Consider the following 23,312-nt stretch of genomic DNA (forward strand, 5'->3'; position numbering starts at 1 on the left):
CCAAAGTGGGCTCTATGCTGACAGCAGAGAACCTAATGCATGGCTTGGACTCCCAAACCGTGAGATCATGAGCCTAAGTCACACGCTTAACTGAGCCACCCAGACGCTCTGCCACGCAGGAATTTGAACCTATTGTTAATTTTTTCTTTTAAGGAGAAACTGGAAATCTGGATTTTAATGAGGGAAAGTATTAACCATTTGTGAAGATTATCGAGAATCTGGTGTGACAAGAGCTTTAGGTGTCTGAAAGAGAATTGTGAGATTAAGGTTGGAAAGGTTCATTAGGATCAAATTATGGAAGCCATGGAGTGTCAAGCTCAGATTTTCTCTGTTGGGGAATGGAGAGACAAAACCCAAGGATTTTAAACAGGGAATGACATGGTTGGAGTACTGCTTTAGGGGAAAGCAGTTACAGAATGCTAGTGCTGTAGTATAAATGAAAGGTAATGAGGCTCAAAAGCAGGACAGTGGCAGGAAGCGCTTGAGGAGGAGACAGATAAACTACATCGTGGGGCGCCTGGGTGGCTCAGTCTGTTAAGCGCCCGGCTTCAGTTCAGGTCATGATCTCATGGTTCGTAAGATCCAGCCCTGCGTCAGGCTCTGTGCTAACAGCTAGCTCAGAACCAGGAGCCTGCTTTGGATTCTGTGTCTCCCTTTCTCTCTGACCCTCCCTTGCGTGCAACTGTCTCTCAAACAAAAAAAACAAAAAAAAACAAAAAACACCACCCAAAAATAAAATAAAGTACATCTTAGAAGGGGTGACTGGGTGGCTTGATCAGCAGAACATGCAGCTCTTGATCTTGGGATTGTGAATTTGAGCCCCACAGTGGGCATAAAGCCTACTTTTAAAAAAATTTTTTAAGAGGTACAATCTGTACATGGTGACATACTCAGATGTAATCCAGAGGATTAAGTCACAATTGATACTGATGTCTTGAACCTGAGTAACTAGAAGGATTGCAGGAGAAATATTAAACAGTTTTGGTTTTCTTCTTCAATATTCCTTTGGCTATTCGGGGTCATTTGTGCTTCCATGCAAATTTTAGGATAGTTTGTTCTAGCTTTGAGAAGAATGCTGGTGCAATTTTGATTGGGATTGCATTGAATGTGTAGATTGCTTTGGGTAATACTATTAAACAGATTTGAAGAGAAAATAAGTTTAGTTTTTTACTTTGACTTAGTTGAAATTTAAAAGCTGGGTAAAGGGGAGGGGGTTCCTGGGTGGCTCAGTTGATTATGTGACTGACTTCAGCTCAGGTCATAATCTCATGGTTTGTGAGAGCCCCACATTGGGCTCTCTGTTGTCAATGCAGAGCCTCCTTCAGATTCTCTGTCTGTCTGTCTGTCTGTCTCTCTCTCTCTCTCTCTCTCTCTCTCTCTTCCTCCCAGTACTCTCTCTCTCAATAAATAAACATTAAAAAAAACCTTTAAAAATTAAAAAAAAAACTAAAAGAGGGATAAAGATTGAAGTTCATGATTTGGGAACTAGCCATCTATATATAAGGGATTTTTGAAATCTGTGCACTACTGGGGTGCCTCGGTGGCTTAGTCAGTTAAGCGTCTGACTTCAGCTCAGGTCATTATCTCACAGTTCAAACCCCACATCAGTCTCTGTTGACAATGCAGAACCTGCTTAGGATTCTCTCTCTCTCCCTCTCCCTCCTTCTCCTCCTCTCCCTCTCCCTTCTACATTCTTGTTCTCTCTCTCTCAAAATAACTAAATTTTAAAAAAAGAATTTGCATACTACCATGGGAGAGAGGGTAGAGAAGACACTTCTTTTTTTATGTCTATTTATTTTGAGAAAAAGAGTATCATGCAAGCAGCCGAGGGGCAGAGGAGAGAGGTGCCAGAGTCCAGCTCCAGCAGGTCCAGGGACTGGTTCCCTGGAGGATGGACGGTGTCGGCGAGAGAGAGTGAGAGAGCCATGAGTTTCTTTCTGATCAACTGGCAGGCATCTCTGCTCTGACCTGAGAATCAGGTTTATTTATGGAAAAAATGTATGGGGTATAAAACAGAGTTGGCATTTGCCTTAGACAATGATTTCTGATGACGTATTTCTTTGGTATGTAAAAATTTCCCAGAACATAGATTGGTAGAAGACTCCAATTAGAGTAGATTGATGTAGGTGATTTAGATGCTTATCATACGGAGAAGGAAGGTATCTTCAGCATTCAAATACAAGGCAATGTTTTTAGCAAAGCAAAAGCAAAAGTTAGTTCGATGTAAGCAGGGGTCAATAGCCTGTTTTCTTGAGGGGAAGTAAAACAGGTTTCTCAGGAAATGTAATATTTGCTTCTGTAATCACAAAAGAAGAAATTCCTACAATAAGTTCCTTCACAAGGTGCAGTCAGCATATTTTAGGATAAGGGGACAAGTCACTTCCGATACCAGTCAACAAGGTGCCTGGGGGGATTGGTGCTCAAGCAAAAATAATTGAGTGGAGCGGGGATATCTGTCACCATCTGACGGAAGAGGCCTTGCAAACTTGCCTTACCTCACAAGTTTTCTCACCTTTAGTGAGTTCAGAAATAGCTTCCAACAGAAAGGGAATCCCAAGTAGATCCTATGCTCAGGAGGTGGGGCGGGGGGTGGGGTTGCTGAATGAGGGGGCCTTGATCTCACCACTGGGAGATCATGACCTGAGCCAAAATCAAGAGTCAGATGTGGATGCTTAACCAACTGAGCCACCCAGTGCCCCAAGAAGGCACTCACATTCCATAAACCTTGCCTTAAATTGCAAAAATTTCATTATATGTGTATTTTCTGGGCATGATGTGGTGAAGGTGGTGTGGCCAGCAATCTATAGTTTTCATGAGATTTTCAAAGGGAGTACTATGAGCCAAAAATGGGTAAAAGCCATTGATATTGAAAGGGTGGCTAAAGATAGAACCTTGGAGAATGTCTGCATTTATGGAACTGCTAAAAGGAGAGCAGGGAGGTCAGAGGAGAACTAGGAGAGTACCAAAAACAATTCAAGAAGGGGGATATTTTGGAGCACCTGGTGAACTCAGTCAGAAGAGCATGCAAATCTTGATCTTGGAGTCGTGAGTTCAAGCCCCACATTGGGTGTAGAGATTACTTAAATAAAATAAAAAATTCTAAAAAAGAAAGAAAGGGGGCATTTTGAGGGGACAGTTTGAAGAGAAGGATAATAATAGAGTAATTATGCAGAGTTTGAGGTTTTTTTTTAAATTTTTGTTGTTGTTGTTTATTTATTTTTGAGAGACAGAGAGAGACAGCATGGGCAGGGGAGGGTCAGAGAGAGAAATACAGAATCCGAAGCAGACTCCAGGCTCTGAGCTAGTTGTCAGCACAGAGCCCGATGCAGGGCTCAAACCCACAATCTTGAGATCATGACCTGAGCTGAAGCCAGATGCTCAACCGACTGAGCCACCCAGGCGCCCCGAGTTTGAGGTATTTAATTTTAAATTCTTATTTCTTATTTATTGATACCCTTCAACCAAAGACTATCAGGGACTTAGCATAGTCAATAAAATTGCTTATTGCAGTTACAGAGAACCTACACCAAAGGGAACCATGGAGCCTCTCAGTAAGAGGGTGTTAGTAAGGACTTAGAAGAGTGATTTGGGGGAAGGCTTAAGGAAATGGGACTTTCATAGGAAAATTTCCTGTGAAATTATTTTCACCTAGACACCAAGGCATAGGTGATAGTACCAGGCTCACTCCCTACATATCAGGGCTGCTTTCTTTTTCTCACTGTCTCCCAAAGGAATGGTGGGGGGTATACTGCTGACTTCCCATATAGACTTGGTGGATCATAAAGAAGCAGACAAAATGAGTTTGGGCTGTGATTTGCTGTCAGATGTGAGCAAGAACTTTGAGGAGCCTAATTTGGGGGGTGAGGGGGAATGGTAAGCACGAGGGTTGAGAAAATAGCTGTGATGTTTTCACTGACTTTACATATTCAGATTCCTGAAATAAAAGCAGAATATGAGATCCAATTTGAGACACAGGAAAACAAAATATGGTGAAGTATGGGAGTTTTGCCTTGACCAGATCTTTAATTCATGCTCCCTTATTTTACTGTTTTTTTTTTAATTTTTTTAATGTTTTATTTATTTTTGAGAGAGAGGGAGAGACAGCATGAGCAGGGGAGGGTGAGAGAGAGGGAGACACAGAATCTGAAGCAGGCTCCAGGCTCTGAGCTAGCTGTCAGCACAGAGCCCGATGTGGGGCTCGAACCCACGAACCATGAGATCATGGCCCGAGCCGAAGCTGGACGCGTAACTGAGCCACCCAGGTGCCCCTCATTTTACTGTTTTATTTCCCCCAAAGGATTACACCCTTTTAGAAGATACTTTTAATTTTTTCCTTTCTTAAAGATTTTATTTTAAAGTAATTTTTACACCCAACATAGAGCTCAAACCCACAACCAAATGAGCCAGCCGAGGACCCCTAGAAGATACTTATAAATGCTTGCAGAATTCCTTGGGCCCAACCAGGTGTACAGCATTCTTATCTGTATCATCCAATTTTGTTTCATAGGACAGTAATCTGTAAATTAGCCATTTTTAAAATGACATAGTTATTTTCTGCCTCGTAAGAAATGTTCAGATTTATTCCAGAATTGGTCTTTATGTTATTTTCAGAATATTTGACTCATTTTAGAGGAAGATTTTAGATGTGGAAATGATAGAATTGTTATGTTGGCAAGTTCATTTGCTGGGGCGCATGTGTGAAAGTGTTTCTATGTGAGAAATCATGGAAATGCCTCATAAATTCTAAGGTTTCATACATACAGAGTTAATTGATGTCAGAAGGCTTTAGGAAGAGGGACACTAGAAATAAGTTTACGCCCCTTACGTGTGAAGGTGTTAGAGTTGTTTTTTTCTGTGCTTTTCTGATTTGTCTTCGTGTCTGGGAAGGCCTTTCAAGGATTAGTACCAGTGTGGGCCCAGGAATCCTGTTTTGTGTAGTGCATTGCAGACTTTCTGTATGTGAAGAAATTAATGGTCAAGAGTGTTAGAGCCCGATGAGCAGTCCTGAGGAGGGGTTCAAAAATTTTAGGGCAGTTTTTCTCAACAAGAATGTTGATGGTGTTTTGGGTAGTTTCTTTGTTGTCTAGGACTTTACCTCGTATTTTGCAGGATATTTCACATTCCTGGTTTCTGCTCTGTATGTTCCAGAAGTGTCCCCAACCCTCTCTACCCTGCATCCCCAGTGCTCCAATGAGAAAGTAATTTACAGGGTGTTCAGAAAGGATTTCCCAAAGGAGGAAGGGGCTTCAGCTGAAGGGAGGAAGCAGAGGTGTGTGTTCTATAGCCAAATGAAGAATATACAGGAAAAGTCCCTGAATAGACCCATTTGGCTGATGTAGGACAGAAACTGTAGGGAAAGAGACTGTGACACAGTCACTGTAGAGTTGGCTAACTGATTCTCCCTTGAATAATTTTTTCTTTTTCTTTTTCTTTTTTTTTTTTGGTTCATGCCAGCCTTTTTTTTCCTTAATGTTTATTTATTTTTGAGAGAGAGAGAGAAACAGTGCCAGTGGAGAAGGGTCTGAGAGAGAGGGAGACACAGGATCTGAAGCAGGCTCCAGGTTCTGAGCTGTCAGCACAGAGCCGGATGTGGGGCTCGAACCCACGAACTGCAAGATCATGACCTGAGCTGAAGTCAGACACTCAACCACTCAACTGACTGAGCCACCCAGATGCCCCCTCATGCTAGCCTTTAATAATGAATAATCTTGTTAATCACCTTTCTCATCTAAACAATTGAGTCACATGCTTGGCAGTACGACCCCTGATAAATTTAGGGCCTGTTCCTGGAGCCCTGGAGCCTTGGAAGATGAGGAAATCTGAGTTGCTGAGAGCAGAGGTTTGCTGGGAGGTGCCTGATAGGCCAACTTCCTGAGAAAAGTTAATAATAAAACAATCTAGAGGCCCCCCAGGTGGCTTAGTGTGTTAAGCTTCCAACTTCAGCTCAGGTCATGATCTCAACAGTTTGTGAGTTCAAGACCCATATTGTGCTCTGTGCTAGTATGGCAGAGCCTGCTTGGGATTCTCTCTCACCTTCTCTCACAAAATAAATAAATAAACTAGAATAATAATAATAAAACAGTCTAATTATTTCAATTGGTTCCTGCTTTCCTTGAACCCTCCCAAAGCCTGTCCTCCCTACCCCCACGGCCAGCCACTTGAATGGCTCTCATATCACCAAAGGAATAAAAAAAAAAGTTCCATGAGCTAATCATGGTTTCTTTTGTCAGTTTACTTCTTTTAAATTGATACATATTTGATTTCTGATCACTTAGGCCTTTGTTTCTCAGGCATGACACCAAAAGCCAGCCAGGTGCCCCTATTTTTTTTAAAGTAATTGCTGTACCCAGCATGGGGCTTGAACTCATAAACCCGAGATCAAGAGTCCTATGCTCTACCAACTGAGTTATGCTAGGAATTGGCATTTTAGACAAGCTCTCAGGCGATTTTTATGTGAACCACTGGATTAGACTTCATGCTATATAGCAATAGTTTTTTGCCACCTTGTTAAATCTAGATCAGTTGTTTGAATCCTCCCAGTATTTTCTAAACTATATTTGGGGCATAAGTGGAACATCATATTTGATGGATCTGGAAGGATTTCCTTGTAGGTGTCTTGGTTAATATCTGTTCAGCAGCCAGTAGGGTGTAATTATATGTTAATTCTGCACTTTGAGGAAGCCCTTGACAAATGGTTATTTTCCTTCCTTTTTTTTTTTCAAATGATTATTTTTCTTATTTGCCTGTTCCCTATCTTGTTAACAGACATAGCAAGGTATTTGCCCATTATTTTTCAGGTAAGATCTTAGCTTAGGACATTAGTTTCCAAGTTTATGGTCTCTTTTCTAGAAGAGTAATATGTAAATATATGTTAGAATATTCATATGTGGGGGATTTTTTATTTTAGATTTTATTTTTTTAAGTTATCTCTATACCCAACATGGGACTTGAACTCAACCCTGAGGTCAGGAGTCTCAAGCTCTTTTGACTAAGCCAGCCAGGCACCCCCAGAATATTGGCCCCCATGCCCAGAATAAAACACACACACACGCGCGCGCACAAAGATTTTATATTAGGAGTTACCTGGGTGGCTCTGTTGAGCGTCCAATTCTTGATTTTGGCTCAGGTTATGATCTTGCAGTTTGTGGGTTTGAGCCCTGTGTAGGGCTCCATGCTGACAGTGCAGAGCCTGCCTGGGATTTTCTCTCCTCTTCCCACCTCTCCCTTGCTTGTGTTTGTGCCCATGCTTTCTCTTTCTCTTTCAAAATTAATAAACTTAAAAAAAGAAAAAGATTTTACTTTTTAAGTAATCTCTATACCCAGTATGGGGCTCGAACTCTCAGGAGTTATACGTTATATGTTCCACCAAATGACCCAGCCCGCATCCCAAAATTAATACATTTTAGTTAAAACTGTTCATCCATCATTATTTCCTTAGCATAAGTTCTTAAAATTAAAATTATAGGCTTTACACATGTTGAAGTTTTTGATGCATACTGTCTATTTTCGGTTGTTTTTCTTGGTCTTGGCTCTCTCCTTTGCTCCTACTCATTTTCTTGGTTTGGAATAGAAATGGATTCTTCAGCTTTGATTTTGGTCGTCTTCCCTTTACCTAGCTTTCAGCAGACGTAGGCTGCCCACTTGGCTCTTTGTGGCTCAGTATAGTTTATCTTGATGTCTGTGTGACCTATGTGGATTTGTTTTCCTTTATTAGGCTCCAGCTAAAACACTTCGGAATTTTAGAAACTTTGTGAGCGCCTTCATTTTATTAAGCCACCTTCATCTTTCTATGTATGCACATTCATGTGTATCTACATATACTATACATGTAATCAGAGATGTACAGAGATGTAATCTTACAAGCCTCCTGATTGTAAGGCTTTTGCTTTCTTTTTTCCCCCTTTATTCTAGAATGTAAGCTGCAGGGAGTCATTTAGATTCAAGCTTACCTTGCCTTGCTGCTAGTTTCTGGCAGGAATCCGAGTAGGTTAATGTGGAGCAGTTCCATTCTGGGATTTGTTACAAGAACTGCATGAAGCATTGGCCCCTTGTCAGAGAGCTTGGGGAAATATTCTGTGGCAGCTCATCCCTTTCCCTTCCTTTGGAAAAGCAAAATTTCTGTCCTTCACATGGTGCTTTATCATTCCTCCGCAGGAGTGAGGTTGGGGGTAAACTCCTGGTTTCCTGGGCCCTCTAGAGACCCAGCTGTTAACTCTTTCATTTCCCTTTTATCAAATGTTTTTCATCAAGTGTAGATGAAACTACACCATACAGAACTAAACAGGCATTAGAACAGTGTATTGCTGGGGCACCTGGGTGACTCAGTTAAGCAGCTGATTTCAGCTCAGGTCATGATCTCATAGTTCAAGCCCCACATCAGGCTCTCTGCTGTCAGCACAGAGCCCGTTTCAGATCCTCTGTCCCTATCTCTGCTTCTCCCCAGCTCATGTCCTCTCTCCCAAAAATAAATAAACATTAAAAGAAATTATAGTGTATTTCCTAAGAATAGTATATCACTATTAATTGTTACTTGTTAAGTACCGATTACGTGCTTAATGCTGTGCTAGATGCTTTACGTTTTATTAGATCTTTTAGCAACCCTAGAGGAAGATACTATTCTAGTTTTATAGATGAGAAACAAAATATAGAAAGGTTAAATGATGGGGCATATGAGTGGCTCAGTCAGTTTGGCATCTGACTTCTGCTCAGGTCATGATCTTATAGTTCGTGAGTTCAAGCCCTGTGTTGGGCTCTGTGATGACAGTTCAGAGCCAGGAGTCTGCTTCAGATTGTGTCTCCCTCTCTCTGCTCCTCCCCAGCTCTTGCTCTGTCTCTCTCTCTCAAAAATAAATAAACATTAAAAAAAAAATTAAAAAACAAGAGAAAGGTTAAGTGATTTGCCTAAGATCACACAGCTAATAAGTAACAAATTTGGAATTCAATTCTAGATTTCTTCAAACTGGAGAGGTTGGACTTCAGACTTTCTTGGACATTAATAGTTGAAACCCTTTCTCCACACCTTTTCTGTATGGCAGAAATGGACCTCTGTTTTAAGACAAAGGAATGCCCCAGATTCTGATTTAATATGTCTAGGGCAAGGCCTGAGATTCTTGAGTTCTAACAAGCTCCCCAGTGCTCCTTTGAATAGCAGGGGTTTAGATCAGTGATTATTTATCCTGGGCAAACATCAGATTAACCTGGAGATCTTTGAAAAGAAGTCAGTTTTATAGGCCCAAAAGTTGGAAATTGGAGACATTTTAGGGCCTGCAAATTGCTTTTCTTTTATAGATTTTCTAAAAAAGAAAATTCCCCAGGTTATTGTGATAGTTAGGGAATCATTGGTCTAGAAGGTAACATGTTATGGGTGCCTTGTCCCACAAAACACAGAGGTATAAGTGGGCAGTTAATTTTGCTTTATTAGACATTTTAAAGGGGCTGTTTTGGTTAGAGATCATTTGTCCTTAAAGAGTAAGAAACCCACTCATGTTGGGGTTTTTTTTTCTTAGTTTTTCATAAATGTTTTATTTATTTTTGAGAGAGAGAGAGAGAGAGAAAGAGAGAGCTGGGGAGGGACAGAGAGACAGAAACAAAGGATCTGAAGAGGCTCTCTGGTTCTGCACACTGACAGCAGAGAGCCCGAGGGGGCTTGAACTTACAAACTGTAATCATAACCTGAGCTGAAGTCAGACACTTAGCCAACTGAGCCACCCAGGCACTCCCCCACTCATGTTTATTGGAAGGGCTATTATGCAAACCCCAACAGTAGGAAGTATCTCTAGATCTCAGAAGGAAACAGAACTAGGAATTGGAAAGCCGTTAGGAACTAAGGATGTCCATGCTGTCTCTCTTCTGTTTTCTTCTCTCTGGGGACTGGCTTTGGTAGAAATTGGCCACCCAGGCATTTTGGTCTATGCCACCAAACCAGCTTCATATTCATGAGAGAATCTGATCAGTCCAATGTAGCCTCTGGACTGGCTTTCCCTGAGCCAGGAGGCTACCTCTAGACAATTCTCTGGAGAGTTGGACTTACATCAAACACATACTTCCAAGGCCCCACTCTCAATGTAGGGATATGGGGTCCCCCTAACCTTGTTGGTCAGACTTCCTGAAAGGTGTATTCTACAAGTGCTTACTATATAGCTTTGCATTTTTGGGGTAGGATTACAGAACTAAATAAGATAAATCCCTTGCTCGTTAAATTGGGAGGGCGTTATTAGCTTTGGGGGAGAGAGACAAGTAAAGATTTTAAATTAGTGTGATATGGTCTAAGTGTGGTGGGTAAAGGAGTTTCTGGGAAACCTGCAAGAGAAAAACTTAACCAGCCTGGATATATGGGGAATATTCAGAAAAGACATGTCTGAACTGAATCGTGAAAGATAAGTACATGCTGGCCATTTACAGAAAAGAAGGGGAAAACAGCTGTGGCATTGTGAACAGCATGAGCATGAAACAAAATAGTTACATTTCTTTGAAGATTTTTGGGTGAATAATAGTTAATAAGCCATTATTTCTAGAGCATGAGGTCCATGGCAGGATGTAAAGCTAGAGAGAGAGGTTGGGGCCAGATTGAGGAGTCTTGATGCCATGATAAGGAGTTTAGATAAAGCAGAACCAATGGATATTTTTTTCTTTTTTTTTAATGTTTGTTTATTTTTGAGAGACAGAGACAGAGACAGAGCATGAGTGAAGGAGGGGCAGAGAGAGAGGAAGACACAGAATTCAAGGCAGGCTCCAGGCTCCAAGCCGTCAGCACACAGTCTGATGTGGGACTCAAACTCACGAACTTTGAGATCATGACCTAAAACCGAAGTCAGAAGCCACCCAGGCGCCCCCCCCAATGGAAATTTTTAACTGACATGGGAGGATTGCCATTTTTATGAAGATGACGCATTACAGTGTGGAGAATAGTTTTGATAGTGGCCTTACCTGAAGGTAGAAAGACCAGTTGCCATTGTCCAGGGAAGTGATGAGAAAAAAGATAGAAATATTAATTAATTTTTTTTTCTTTTTTTGAGAGAGAGAGCATGCACAGGCAGAGGGAGAAGAAGGGAGAGAATCTTAAGTAGGCTCCACATCCATGGTGGAGCCCCAACTCTGGGCTTGATCTCACAACCGTGAACCGCCTGGGTGCCCCTGGACATGACTGAGTTTAAAATGCCTATGGAGCACATCAGCAACGGTGCCTGTTAGGCCAGGCATTTGCCTTAAATAGTTTCGGGGTTTATATTATAGATTCGGGGGAGGTTGTGCCCTCCCACTCCACCTTTTTAAAATTTTCCCTTACTCTCTGGCACTCTTTTTTCTTCTTCTTTTTTTAATATTCTTTTTTTTTAATTTTTAATGTTTTTTATTTATTTTTGAGACAGAAAGAGATGGAGCATGAGCAGGCAGGGACAGAGAGAGAGGGAGACACAGAATCGGAAACAGGCTCCAGGCTCTGAGCTGTCAGCACAGAGCCCGACACGGAGCTTGAACACACGAACATGAGATCATGACCTAAGCCAAAGTCGGAGACTTAGCCTACTGAGCCACTCAGGCGCCCCAGTGTTTGTTTGTTTGAGAGAGAGAAAGAGAACATGAGTGGGAGAGGAGCAGAGGGAGAGAAAGAGAGAATCTCAAGCAGGCTCTGCACTGTCAGCACAGAGCCTGACCCTGAGCTTGAGCCCATGAACTGTAAAACCATGACCTGAGTCAAAATCGAGAGTTGGATGCTTAACTACTGAGCCATCCAGGTGCCCCTCTCTCTGGCACTCTTATTCCAGGTGCTCCTTCCCTTATATTTATATTTAAATTTAAGTCCTATCTAGTTTCTCCTTTCCTAGATCTTCTTGCACAAGCAGTAGGTTACTTTATACAAAGATTTGACATGATTTGGCTTCATCACGAGAACTGCTGAGAGGATTTTAAGCCGACTTCTAGACTAAGGTATATGATGGTAGAGATTATTCCTCTCTCGTTCATAGACACATTACTAGCATCTAGAACAGCACTTGGTATTTTAGTTGTTGCTGAATAACTGAGTGAAAGAGTGAATCATTTAATTCTTTAAAGAGTATTAAAGAGTTAGAATTGTTCTTTGTCTGAGACTGATTTTTTCTATAAAACATTTCTCTGAGTTAAATCTTGCCAAGTGGCAAGGGGTTAGGCTGGAAAAGAAGTGGAGAAGAGCATTTCAGGCAGAAGCAGCAGCGTGAACAAAGGCATGGAGGCATCGAAGTAAATGTTGTACGTGCTAGAGAAAAGCAGTGAGATAATTAATAACTCTGATCTTGTCGTATGTCTCCAGTCACTCTGGTAAACCTAACATTTAACAGCATATTTAACAGTGGATATGATAGGTTCTGGGAATTGTTTACAAGTAAGTCCAAACTGGCAGAAAACCTTTAGTTGGGTTCTTTAGGTCCATAGTCTAATGAAAGTCCTCTTTGAAGCTGCCCCCCCCTGCTTATTTACTTATTTTTGAGAGAGAGAGAAAGAGAGAGAACAGGTGAGTGAGAGTAGAGCAGATAGAGAGGGAAAGAGAAGAGAAAGAGAAAAGAATTCCAAGCTTGGGACTGGGGCTTGATCTCGGGAACTATGAGATCAGTGAGATCATGAACTGAGCGGAAATCAAGAGCCGGATGCTTAATTGACTGAGCCACCCTGGCACCCCTGAAGCTATCTTTAAATCCTAGGCAGAATTTACTGCTTGTTAATCTGTGTTTGGGTAGTATATGTCTCTGTTACATTTTCTCATTTTAATATTTCATTTGACTAACAATCCTGACTATGCCTTTAACAATTTCTAGGGTCTGATATGTAGTAGAGATTAATCAGAGTTTGGTGGATAATTGAATGAATGGTTGTTTGTACCCAAGTTTATCCACATTAAAGAGAAACTGTGTCACCTTCTTTATCCCTTTTCTTGTAGCTATTTGTAGTGGATGTGCAGACAAGCCAGATCACCAAGATTCCCATTCTGAAGGACCGGGAGCCTGGAGGTGTGACCCAGCAGGGTTGCGGTATCCATGCCATCGAGCTGAATCCCTCCAGAACTCTGTTAGCCACTGGAGGAGACAACCCCAACAGTCTTGCCATCTACCGGCTGCCTACACTAGATCCTGTGTGTGTGGGTGATGTAAGTTTCCCCAGTAATTGTAGTGAGAGGTAGCCTTGTTTTTTAAACAGAGCCTGCTAGGTAACATGGACCCTCCCTGGGAAGGAACAGCTTCCCCTAGATTTCTGCTAACTCCAGGGACATGGGGGTGAGGCGAAAGGGTGGAAATATCAGAACGGGGACTGAATTCCCCACAGGGAGTATCTGGTATATTGAGAGTGGGTGTTTGATAAAGGGGTGAGCAACACACCTCAGGGGCCAGCACCAGTAAGTTGGTGTTTGGAGTCCACAATGTCCACACATCTACCACTGCCCATAGTCAGCAAAGTTTATTAAATCATTCATTTAGCAACTATTTATTGAGCTTTCTGTGTCCAGTCATTGTTTTAGACACTGGGGACATCCAGTGAAAAAAACAGATAAAGCCTTCCACCTCATGAAGCCTCTATTCTAGTGTAGGGATATAAACCAATATATAAACCAATAAATATTTACCAGCAGTCTGTCAGAGTCTGTCAGAGAAGAGTAAAGTCTGATTAAAGGGATAGAGAGAGTGGTAGAGAATGCTCTTTCAGAGGATGGTCAGAGAAGTCCTCATTGATAAGAATGACATTTGAGCAGGGAGACATAAAGGAAATGAGAGTGCAAGTCATGTTAGTGTCTGGAGGAAGAGAGTTCCAGACAGGAGGAACAGCGAAGAGGTCAGTTATAATTCTTGTACCACGAAGGTACAGAGGAGAGTGGAAGGATGAGGTTAGAGGGAGAAGAGGTAGGTGATTGTGTGTAGGAACCCCAAATAAGACACCCAGAGGTGGCAGACCAGAGCTGTGTGTCTACCAGACATGTTCATTGCCTATAGAAATGCCAGTTTAATTCCAGCATTGAGCTTCTCAAGGCAGATGTTAAAAATTGTGGGATCCTGCCCTGTGGGTTAGTATCATCAGAGATCACTTTGTCATTTTTACAAAGATATTTTGAGTCAGACCATATGCTGTTCAAGAGTATGCATTGTAATCCTTATTTTACTAATTTTTTTTTCCATCTGTCTCTTTACCTATCTATCACTCTGCCTCTCCAAGGATGGACACAAGGATTGGATCTTTTCCATTGCATGGATCAGTGATACTATGGCGGTATCTGGTAAAATTACTCTTTTGTATGGAGTTTCGATGTGGCAGAGAGGGAAGGAGCCTAGAAGTTGAAAAGGGGTAGTAGTACGATTGGAAACAGCCCAGTAAACAGACCATCAGCCAGGGGCCAGGAGATCTTATTTCCAATATTGGCTCTTTCTCTGACTTCCCATACATCCTTGGATAAGTCATTTCCCCTGTATATTCCTGATCTGGAAAGTATAGGTTTACTGGCATTCTTCATTTATTATTCATATTCTGCTTTGTTTCCAAAAGTATATGTGATGGCATGTTAGCCTCAGAGTTTTTGTGGGGTTTCATTGTGGCAATCGTTCTGAAAGTGGGGAAAGGTTGATGTGAAGTATTAGGAGCAATTATTTTCTGTATAACTATATAATGTACTTCTTATTGATAAAAGCTATATAGAATTGGGGGAATTTCTTTCCCATGGGTTGAAGTCAGAAAAAAACACATGGAAATGAGTGTAAAGAAGATAATAAAGAGATACACAAATGCTTTCTGGATACCCACAGCAGCCTAGAAAGTAGGCTCAGAGTGCTAACCGGGTTTGCTGGGTAACCATATATAAAAATCCAATCCCCAGTTTGAGATTCCCAAATAAAAATAATCATAATAGTTGCTAAATTAAGTACCTCACATAGGTTATTTTGTATAATCCTCAGAATAAAACTAAAAGGTTTGCATTATTAGCCTCATTTCAAAAATGAGAAACTTTAGATTCTGAGAGGTTATTATAACTTGCCAGAAGACACACTAATAGGAACAGATGGACTCAGGATCTGAATCCAGATCTGATTTCAAAGCCCATACTTAGAACTGCTACTAACAAAGCTAAGGGAACATAAATATTTCTTCTTTCAATTCTTTGCAAGGCAATAGGAGCCAAGAGGGAAGATAAATCTAATGAAGAAACATAGTTACAGGTCAGAATTACCCAGGAGTGGTTTAGAAGGTTTTAGATTCCCTGTCATTTGCCTCCATGGGGAACGAGAGCTGTTTGAAGGCAGAAGCTGAGTCCTGTCACTTTTTTTTTTTTTTAATAATTTTTTTCTAAGCCAAACAGTATCCAGCTTTATTAAAGATACTTCTCATAAACAATCTTGGTATTTCAGGCAGGACATGGGCACACAGTCATTAACAGAATACCTGTCACCTTTATAATAGAGATTGCCCATATGACAGTAACCTGTACTATATCTGGCTGTTGAGAGCCAGGACTTGACTTTGCTTTGAAAGCCTCCCTTCTCCTTGAAATACCCTGCCAACATCCTATGTTTTCAAGCTGTTAACTCCCAAATCTACATTTTCTGAACATTATAACAGGTTTTAAGAACATGGGCTCTGAGGGTACCTGGGTGGCTCAGTTGGTTAAGTGCCTGACTCTTGATTTTGGCTCAGGTCATGATCTCATGGTTTGTGGGTTTGAGCCTTGTGTTGGGCTCTGCATGGGCAGCTCAGACCCTGCTTGGGATTCTCTCTCTGCCCTTCCTCTGCTGGCGCACTCTTTGTCTCTGTAAGACAGATCTGGTAAGATTAAATGAAATAATGCATAGTGGCTGCTGTATTAAAAGTGCCCAGTACTTCTTAACCATTATTAATGTCCAGCATGATGATGAATATGAACCCCTGAACATTCTGCCTCAGATTCAGCATATTCATACTCGTCATCTTTCTTCCAAGATCCCCTCCTCCCTGTGGACATATATTTGTGAATGCTCCCAACCTTCCACACAAGTGCACAGCAGAAAACTAAAACTCCTCTTAGGGTCTTCAGTCTCCTTAGAATACCATGCCATGTTTAAACTGCTTTTTAAAGTATGTCTTATAAACATTGTCACCTATACTTAAATAAAAATCCTCTTATATACAGGTTTTTTTTTCTCTGCTAGAGTGCTCATCATCTAGATCTTGAATTACCCTAGTATCCTTCCACATTTTCTCTGTGCTTCTATACTTGTCTTCTCCAATCCAGTCTTCATGATGCTTTCCAACTAATTCTTTAAATTATTTTTCCTGGGGCGCCTGGGTGGCTCAGTCAGTTAAGTGTCAAGCCATGATCTCACAATTTGTGGGTTCGAGCCCCACGTCGGGCTCTGTGCTGACAGCTAGCTCAGAGCCTGAAGCCTGCTTCGGGCTCTGTGCTGACAGCTAGCTCAGAGCCTGAAGCCTGCTTCAACTTCTGTATCTTCCTCTCTCTCTGACCCTCCCCTGCTCGCACTGTCTCTCTCTGTCTCTCAAAAATAAATAAAAAACTTTAAAAACATTTTTTAAATAAATAAATAAAATGTTGATAGAATATAGGTATAATTGAACAATTCATTGTAAAATTCTGTCAACATTTCACTATGCATGAATTTTTCGTAATAAAACTGTATAGTTTTATTTTTTAATCCACATTATAAATCATGCATAGTTCTCCAGATGTGTCCACCTCTCTCTGGCCTTTTCTAGATTTCACATGTAATAAAACCTCTGCTTTGAACCCCTGCTCATAAGCATTATGATGCAAACAAATTGGTGGCACTTGGCTGGCTCATTTGGTAGAACACATGACTCTTGATGTCGGTGTTCTAGGTTTGAGCCCTGTGTTGGGTGTAGAGATTACTTAAAAATAAAATCTTTATAAAAATGATGCAAACAAATTGGATCATATTTCTCCCGTGTTAGATTGTATTTGCAATATGGGAAGTTACCATCTAGTCTAAAGGAGAGTTGGCAAATGACTTTACTGAAAAAGATTTTAAAACATTATATTTTTTAAGTTTATTTATTTATTTTGAGAAAGAGAGTGTGCTCATGTGCATGCAGGCAGCAGAGAGGCAGAGAGAGGGAATCCCAAGCAGGCTTTGCACTATCATTGCAGAGCTCAACTTGGGGCTTGAGCTCACAAACCATGAATCATGACCTAAGCCAAAATCAAGAGTGGGATGCTCAACAACTGAGCCACCCAGGTGCCCCTAAAACAGGATTTTTTTTTTAATAGTTCTTGATTTTCTATTTTGTGACTATAACATCGCCTTATTCTTATAGGACATACAAATTGTTCTGAATAAACATCATTTTGCGTGTGTCTTATGATAGTACATTATTCCTAGATGGGAACACAGACCTGGGTTTGGCTGCAGGTTGCTCAGTTGTCCTCCAGAAAGATGGTCCCATTTTAGCTTGCCACCAGCAATGTATTCAGGGCTCAGTTCAAAGAAAAGTGTTCTCAGTTTTTTAAGTGCTTCATTATTGTTTGCTAAGGGAAACTCTTTTTAAAAGTACTCATTTTTTGTAGAACAGTTATCCTTTTTTTTTCTTTTTTTAAGTCATCTCTACACCCAACATAGGCCTTGAACTCAGGACCCTGAGATGAAGAATGGCATGCTCTACTGACTGAGACAGCCAGGTGCCTCAAATTTGCATTCTTTTCTTTCTTTAAGATTTTTTAAAAAGTTTATTTATTTTTGAGGCAGAGAGAGGGACAGAGAGAGAGGGAGACAGAATCTAAATTAAGTTCCAGGCTCTGAGCTGTCAACACAGGGCCCAATGTGGAGCTCGAAAACCTGAGGTCATTACCTGAGCTGAAGTCAGATACTTCACCCACTGAGCTGCCCAGGCGCCCCAAGCATTTCTTAATTTGGGAATTATGGTCCCTATAGGTCCATGGAAAGCCTTCAAGAGGTTCATGAACCTACCTGAAATTGAATGTACAATGTGGTGTTTTGTGTATTTCTCTAGAGAAAGGGGTTTTTAACATTCCTAAGTCTATCAGAGGCATACAGAAGATATTAAGCACCATTGAGATGGAAGGTCCCCAAATCCTGCTGCCCAGCAGACTTCACCTGTGCATGCATGCCCAAGTAACCTAAGCATTTGGTTTGGAAAATTACTGAGCTTTCTCAAAACTATATAATTCTCTTGAAAAATCTCATCAACAGTTAAAGGTTATATTGTAATTCTTATACCTTAGTTGAATCATCCTATTGATATACCTACTAAAATGTATGCTGTTCTTTGTTTCGTGGTGGGCCATCTGATGAAGCTTCAGCACATATGAGGATGATGCACAAAGAGCTAAACTGAGAAAGCCCATCTTGGTTTCCTTTAGGACTGTCCCATCGAGATTTGGGTATGTCTAACATCTGTGGTTTCCTTACTCTGTAGGCTCACGTGATGGCTCTATGGGACTCTGGGAGGTGACAGACGATGTGTTGACCAAAAGTGATGCAAGGCACAATGTGTCGCGGGTCCCTGAGTATGCTCACATCACTCACAAGGCCTTAAAGGACATTCCCAAGGAGGACACAAATCCTGACAACTGCAAGGTCCGGGCTCTGGCCTTCAACAACAAGAACAAGGTATGAGTTTTCCAAAGAGGAAGCTTTTCCTCTTGCTTCAACTTCTTGGCTTAAATCTTGCAAGATTCACTTCCCTTCTCTTTCCAAGTCAGTCCTTGTTACATAGCTTAGTTCTGAGCCTATGGAGAATTGAAGGCTGAGGGATGCTGGTGAGAAATTATAACTGAGATTATGAAACCCATCCTTTGCATTGAGCTCTGCAGTATTTCTCTGGATGGTCCATATTTCTGAGTATGCCTCTCAGAGTTTGACCAGGGCCACTCTGATTTGACTGTCTCTCATTTGCACATGCCTTTGCAAGTGCTCTATTTTGAGTGTGATTTTCATATGTGCCTCTGAAAGCAGTCACTTTTATGTCTTGGTATTTGGTTTCTTTTCATTCTTCACTGCCTCGTATCAACACTGACAGCAGGTCTTGCCTAATCATTGAATCAGATCTGAAACTGGCAGTGTTGAATGATAGGGTGGAGACTCAGAGCCAGAAGAGGAGAAGAGTTCCCCAAATCTGAATCAGGCCACATTTGAAGGATAGTTCTCTTAGCCTCCTATCTCCTGTCCATAGTTACAGCTTAGGAGTAGATTTAGATCCTCCACTCAGAGAAGCTCTCACACTGAGATTTATGAAACTATCCTTCATGTGTGTGCTCTACTACAACTATCCAATGAGATGTCATGGGAATGATTGTGCAATAGGGACTTTTTAAACCATAGGTATTTACAGTATTGCTAGAACCTGGCTGGCTTCCTAAATTCTCCCAAGCAGCAGCCTTGATTTAATATGCTATCCAGCTGCATTCCATAGAGTGAGAGGATGGGCTGACAATTCCTGGCCCCCCTGCTGGAATCCTTATGGGATAAGAATGAACACTGGGAAGACACCAACCTTCAGGGTCTTCCCCTGCTTACTATTGTATATGTTAGTTACTACAGATTGAAATATAACCTGTTTTTTCATTGGTTTTATAGGAATTGGGGGCAGTATCTCTGGATGGTTATTTTCATCTCTGGAAGGCTGAAAATACACTGTCTAAGGTATGATGAACATGACTTAGTGGTTTTACCTAAAAATACACCTTTTGGTTAAAATACATTTATTCTCTCTGAGCCTTTTCATTCTTGTCTAAAGAACCAGTTTTCCAAGGGTCCAGCAATGTTATTGCACAGTGCATGGAATTCTGAGCCTGATGTGCCTCTCAAACCTTTTTAAAGAGATCAGACGCTGAGGTGCGGTGGCTCAATTGGTTAAATGCCAGACTGCAGCTGAGGTCATGATCTCATGGTTTGTGGGTTCGAGCCCCGCGACAGGCTCTGTGCTGACAGCTCAGAGCCTGGAGCCTGCTTCAGATTCTGTGTCTCCCTTTCTCTATGTCCCTCCCCCACTCTTGCTGTCTATCTGTCTCTCTCTCTCTCTCTCTCTCAAAAATAAATAAACATTAAAAAAGAGAGATAAGAGGTGGTGATTCTTTCACATTGCAAGGACCTACTGAGACTCCTTTAGCTAGCAGTCCTCCAATCTACAGGCATTTAAATATTTGTTTATGGATTATTTGCCATTTAGCATATTATAACTGAAAATTAATTAAGATAAATCATTTAAAAAATAATAGGTAATGAGAATATTTACAATCTTTACAAGCAACTTTTACATAAAGTCAAACCTACCTGTGGGGTATTTGCCTTCTTCTTATCCCAGAGGCCTTTGCTGCCTATTATTTCTGTGATAGACTCTTTCTCAGGAAGAAGCAGAGTTTCAGGAATTACTCCTTCATGTCAAGCAGCCTTTGAGCTCCACTGACCTTGCATGGTACCTTACATGCAGTGGGCACCTGCTGAGGATTGACTTATTGACAAGGATGCAGTTAAGTCTGAGGGGTGTCACCTAGGTTTGAGCCAGTCCCATGAGTGTGCTTTTTGTAGTGTACATCTCTCATGTAATTGGGGATGTAGGCTGAGGATAGCCAGAAATTAGCCCCTTTATCTGAAAAGTGGGGAATAGCGTGGTGGCAGAGAGAGTCCTGGCAGAGAACAGAGTGTTACCTTGGCTTCAGTGCCCTGGGGTTACCCCTGGAAATAACCTATACGTATAGGCTTTTCTGTTTCTGATTATTTAATTTCACCTTAATCTTTTTTCCTTTATCAGTCCTCTTCAATACTAGATCTTCTTGCTTATTACAGTCACTCTCTCTTTCTCTTATTTACTTAGGAGTGCAACAGGGCATTATTTCCTTAATCAGGGCTTGTTTTTTATCTCTGACTTTGTGTGGCTGGTGTGTGAAGGAAGCCCACACAGGCGAGCATCTAAGAGCAATGCCCTATAGTACATTCTCTGGTATTGCCACGTGTGCATTACTCCTCTCTCTCTTTCAGCTCCTCTCTACCAAGCTGCCGTATTGCCGTGAGAATGTGTGCCTGGCCTACGGTAGTGAATGGTCAGTATATGCAGTGGGCTCCCAAGCTCATGTCTCCTTCTTGGATCCACGGCAGCCATCATACAACGTCAAGTCTGTTTGCTCCAGGGAGCGAGGCAGTGGTAAGAGTCCTGGTAGGCCCCTGAGGCTTAGAGCTGTGTTGCAAATGGGTTTTGACTTTCAGTTTCTATGTTGATTTCCAAATAAGAATAGTAATCTTTTGGAACACCTGGTGGAGGTATTTGGTAACACATGGAGGGAGCTTAAATACCTGCAAATGGCAACAGAGCTGCAATACCACAGGCAAATTTGTGGCCATAGAAGCCTTCAGTGGAAACCAACAGTCAGGATATTGGTGGTTTTCATATTTTTTCATACATCTTGACTTTCTGTCCTGTGGTAGTTTTTTGCTTGTGCCCTATATGAACTGTAAAAATCATTTTATGCTAAGGGATGATGTGCAGTGAGGAAGAGTTTATAGAGGGCATGAGGAAACTTTTGAGGGTGATGGATATGTTCATTGTTTTGATTATGGTGATAGTATCATGGGTATATACATATGTTAAAACTTCAAATTATGTATATTAAATACGTACAGTATTGTTTGCAATTATACCTCAGTAAAGCTGAAGAAAATAGTTTAGTTCCAATCACTGGATTAATTATAGCTTCAGCCTCCCATCTTTTATAGCATTATTTTCTCTCAGAGCACTCATTATCAAGGAATAAAAAGATTATGTTTGTAATGTACTTTAAGATTTCAGGATATCTTTATCTGATATCTTATTTCATTTTACCTAGAATCCTATAGGAAGCAGGTAGGAAAAGGTAAGGTTAGTGTTACCTCTGTTTTATAGATGAGGAGACTGAGACCCAGAGCAGCTAAATACCATGCTCAACACCTTCTGGATTGGTAGAAGAACAGCCAGGGACTAGAATCCAGATCATGCAAGTTAACAGTGTATTTTCTTCATCTCACTTTGGTCGCCTTCTCATGTAAAAATGTAGCTACATTATCCTGGGAGTCCTCAAAGGCACGATAAGAAGTAGTTTCGGAGTGCCTGGGTAGCTCAGTTGATGAAGTGGCCGATTTCAGCTCAGGTCATGATCTCGTGGTTTGCAAGTTCAAGCCCCATGTCAGGCTCTGTGCTAACAGCTCAGAGCCTGGAGCCTGCTTCAGATTCTGTGTCTCCCTCTCTTTCTGCCCTTTCCCTGCTCATGCTCTGTCTCCAAAATAGATAAACATTAAAAATAAAATAAAAAAAGAATTACAGTTTAGCCTCTTTCAGGTAGTGTCTAATTTCATTCAGATATTGCAAAAGTGGCTTTTGTTTGGGGTTTGTTTTCTATTGTAATTAAGACGCTCATGGGGCGCCTGGGTGGCCCAGTTGGTTAGGCATCTGACTTATGCTGAGGTCATGATCTCACAGTCTGTGGGTTCGAGCCCCACGTTGGGCTCTGTGCCGATAGCTCAGAGTCTGGAGCCTACTTCGGATTCAGTGTCTCCCTCTCTCTCTCTGCCCCTTCCCTGCTCACTCTCTGTCTCTATCTCTAAAAATAAAGATAAAAAAAAAAGATGCTCATGTTTCAATGCAGAGAGAATAAGGTGTATAGTGAGAATTATAAGGGTAATGAAGGTTGGCTGGAATGATATCTGCATTGAAAAGCTTTAAGAGGGACATTCCTGGCCACCTAGGAGGGTAGAGCATTGATCTTGGTGTTGTAGGTTCAAGCCCCATGTTGGGTATAGAGATTAGTTAAAGATTTAAAAAAATTTTTTTTAAGTTTTAGGGGCACCTGAGTGGCTCAGTTTGTTAAGCGCCGGACTCTTGATTTTGGCTTAGGTCATGATCTCATGGTCATAAGGTCGAGCCCCATGTAGGGCTTCATGTTGAACGTGGAGCCTCCTTAGGATTCTCTCTGCCCATCTCTCTCTGCCCGGTCCCTGCTCTCTCTCTCAAAATAAATAAATAAACATTTTTTAAAAATAAAAAAAAAATGAGTTTTTAAAAAAATAAGTAAATAAAGCTTTAGGGGTGCCTGGGTGGCTCAATTGGTTAAGCTTCTGACTTCAGCTCAGGTCACGATCTCCTGGATCATGAGTTCAAGCCCCAAATCAGACTCTGTGCTGACAGCTCAGAGGCCTGGAGCCTGCTTCAGATTCTGTGTCCCCCTCTCTCTCTGTCCTTCCCCCGCTCACACTATGTCTATCAAAAAAATAAAAACATTAAAAAATTAATAAAGCTTCAATAAGAGACCATGGTTATTGTTACAGGAGTAGCTTTCATACCTAATAAGTTACTGATCCCATAGA

At 41.3% G+C, this 23,312-nt stretch overlaps 1 protein-coding gene across 1 annotated transcript in view; it reads left to right on the forward strand.

Annotated features, from left to right (window-relative positions):
- DCAF12 (DDB1 and CUL4 associated factor 12) overlaps positions 1-23,312 on the forward strand; it is a 35,029-nt gene that overhangs the window by 8,099 nt on the left and 3,618 nt on the right. Inside the window, exons 3-7 of the mRNA XM_029920310.1 lie at positions 12,911-13,117; positions 14,176-14,236; positions 18,397-18,590; positions 19,557-19,622; positions 20,958-21,120. Of these exons, the coding sequence (XP_029776170.1) occupies positions 12,911-13,117; positions 14,176-14,236; positions 18,397-18,590; positions 19,557-19,622; positions 20,958-21,120 (691 nt within the window). The remainder of the gene's footprint in view (positions 1-12,910; positions 13,118-14,175; positions 14,237-18,396; positions 18,591-19,556; positions 19,623-20,957; positions 21,121-23,312) is intronic.

This window comes from Suricata suricatta, chromosome 13 (genome assembly GCF_006229205.1).
Source record: "Suricata suricatta isolate VVHF042 chromosome 13, meerkat_22Aug2017_6uvM2_HiC, whole genome shotgun sequence".
Lineage (NCBI taxonomy): Eukaryota > Metazoa > Chordata > Mammalia > Carnivora > Herpestidae > Suricata > Suricata suricatta.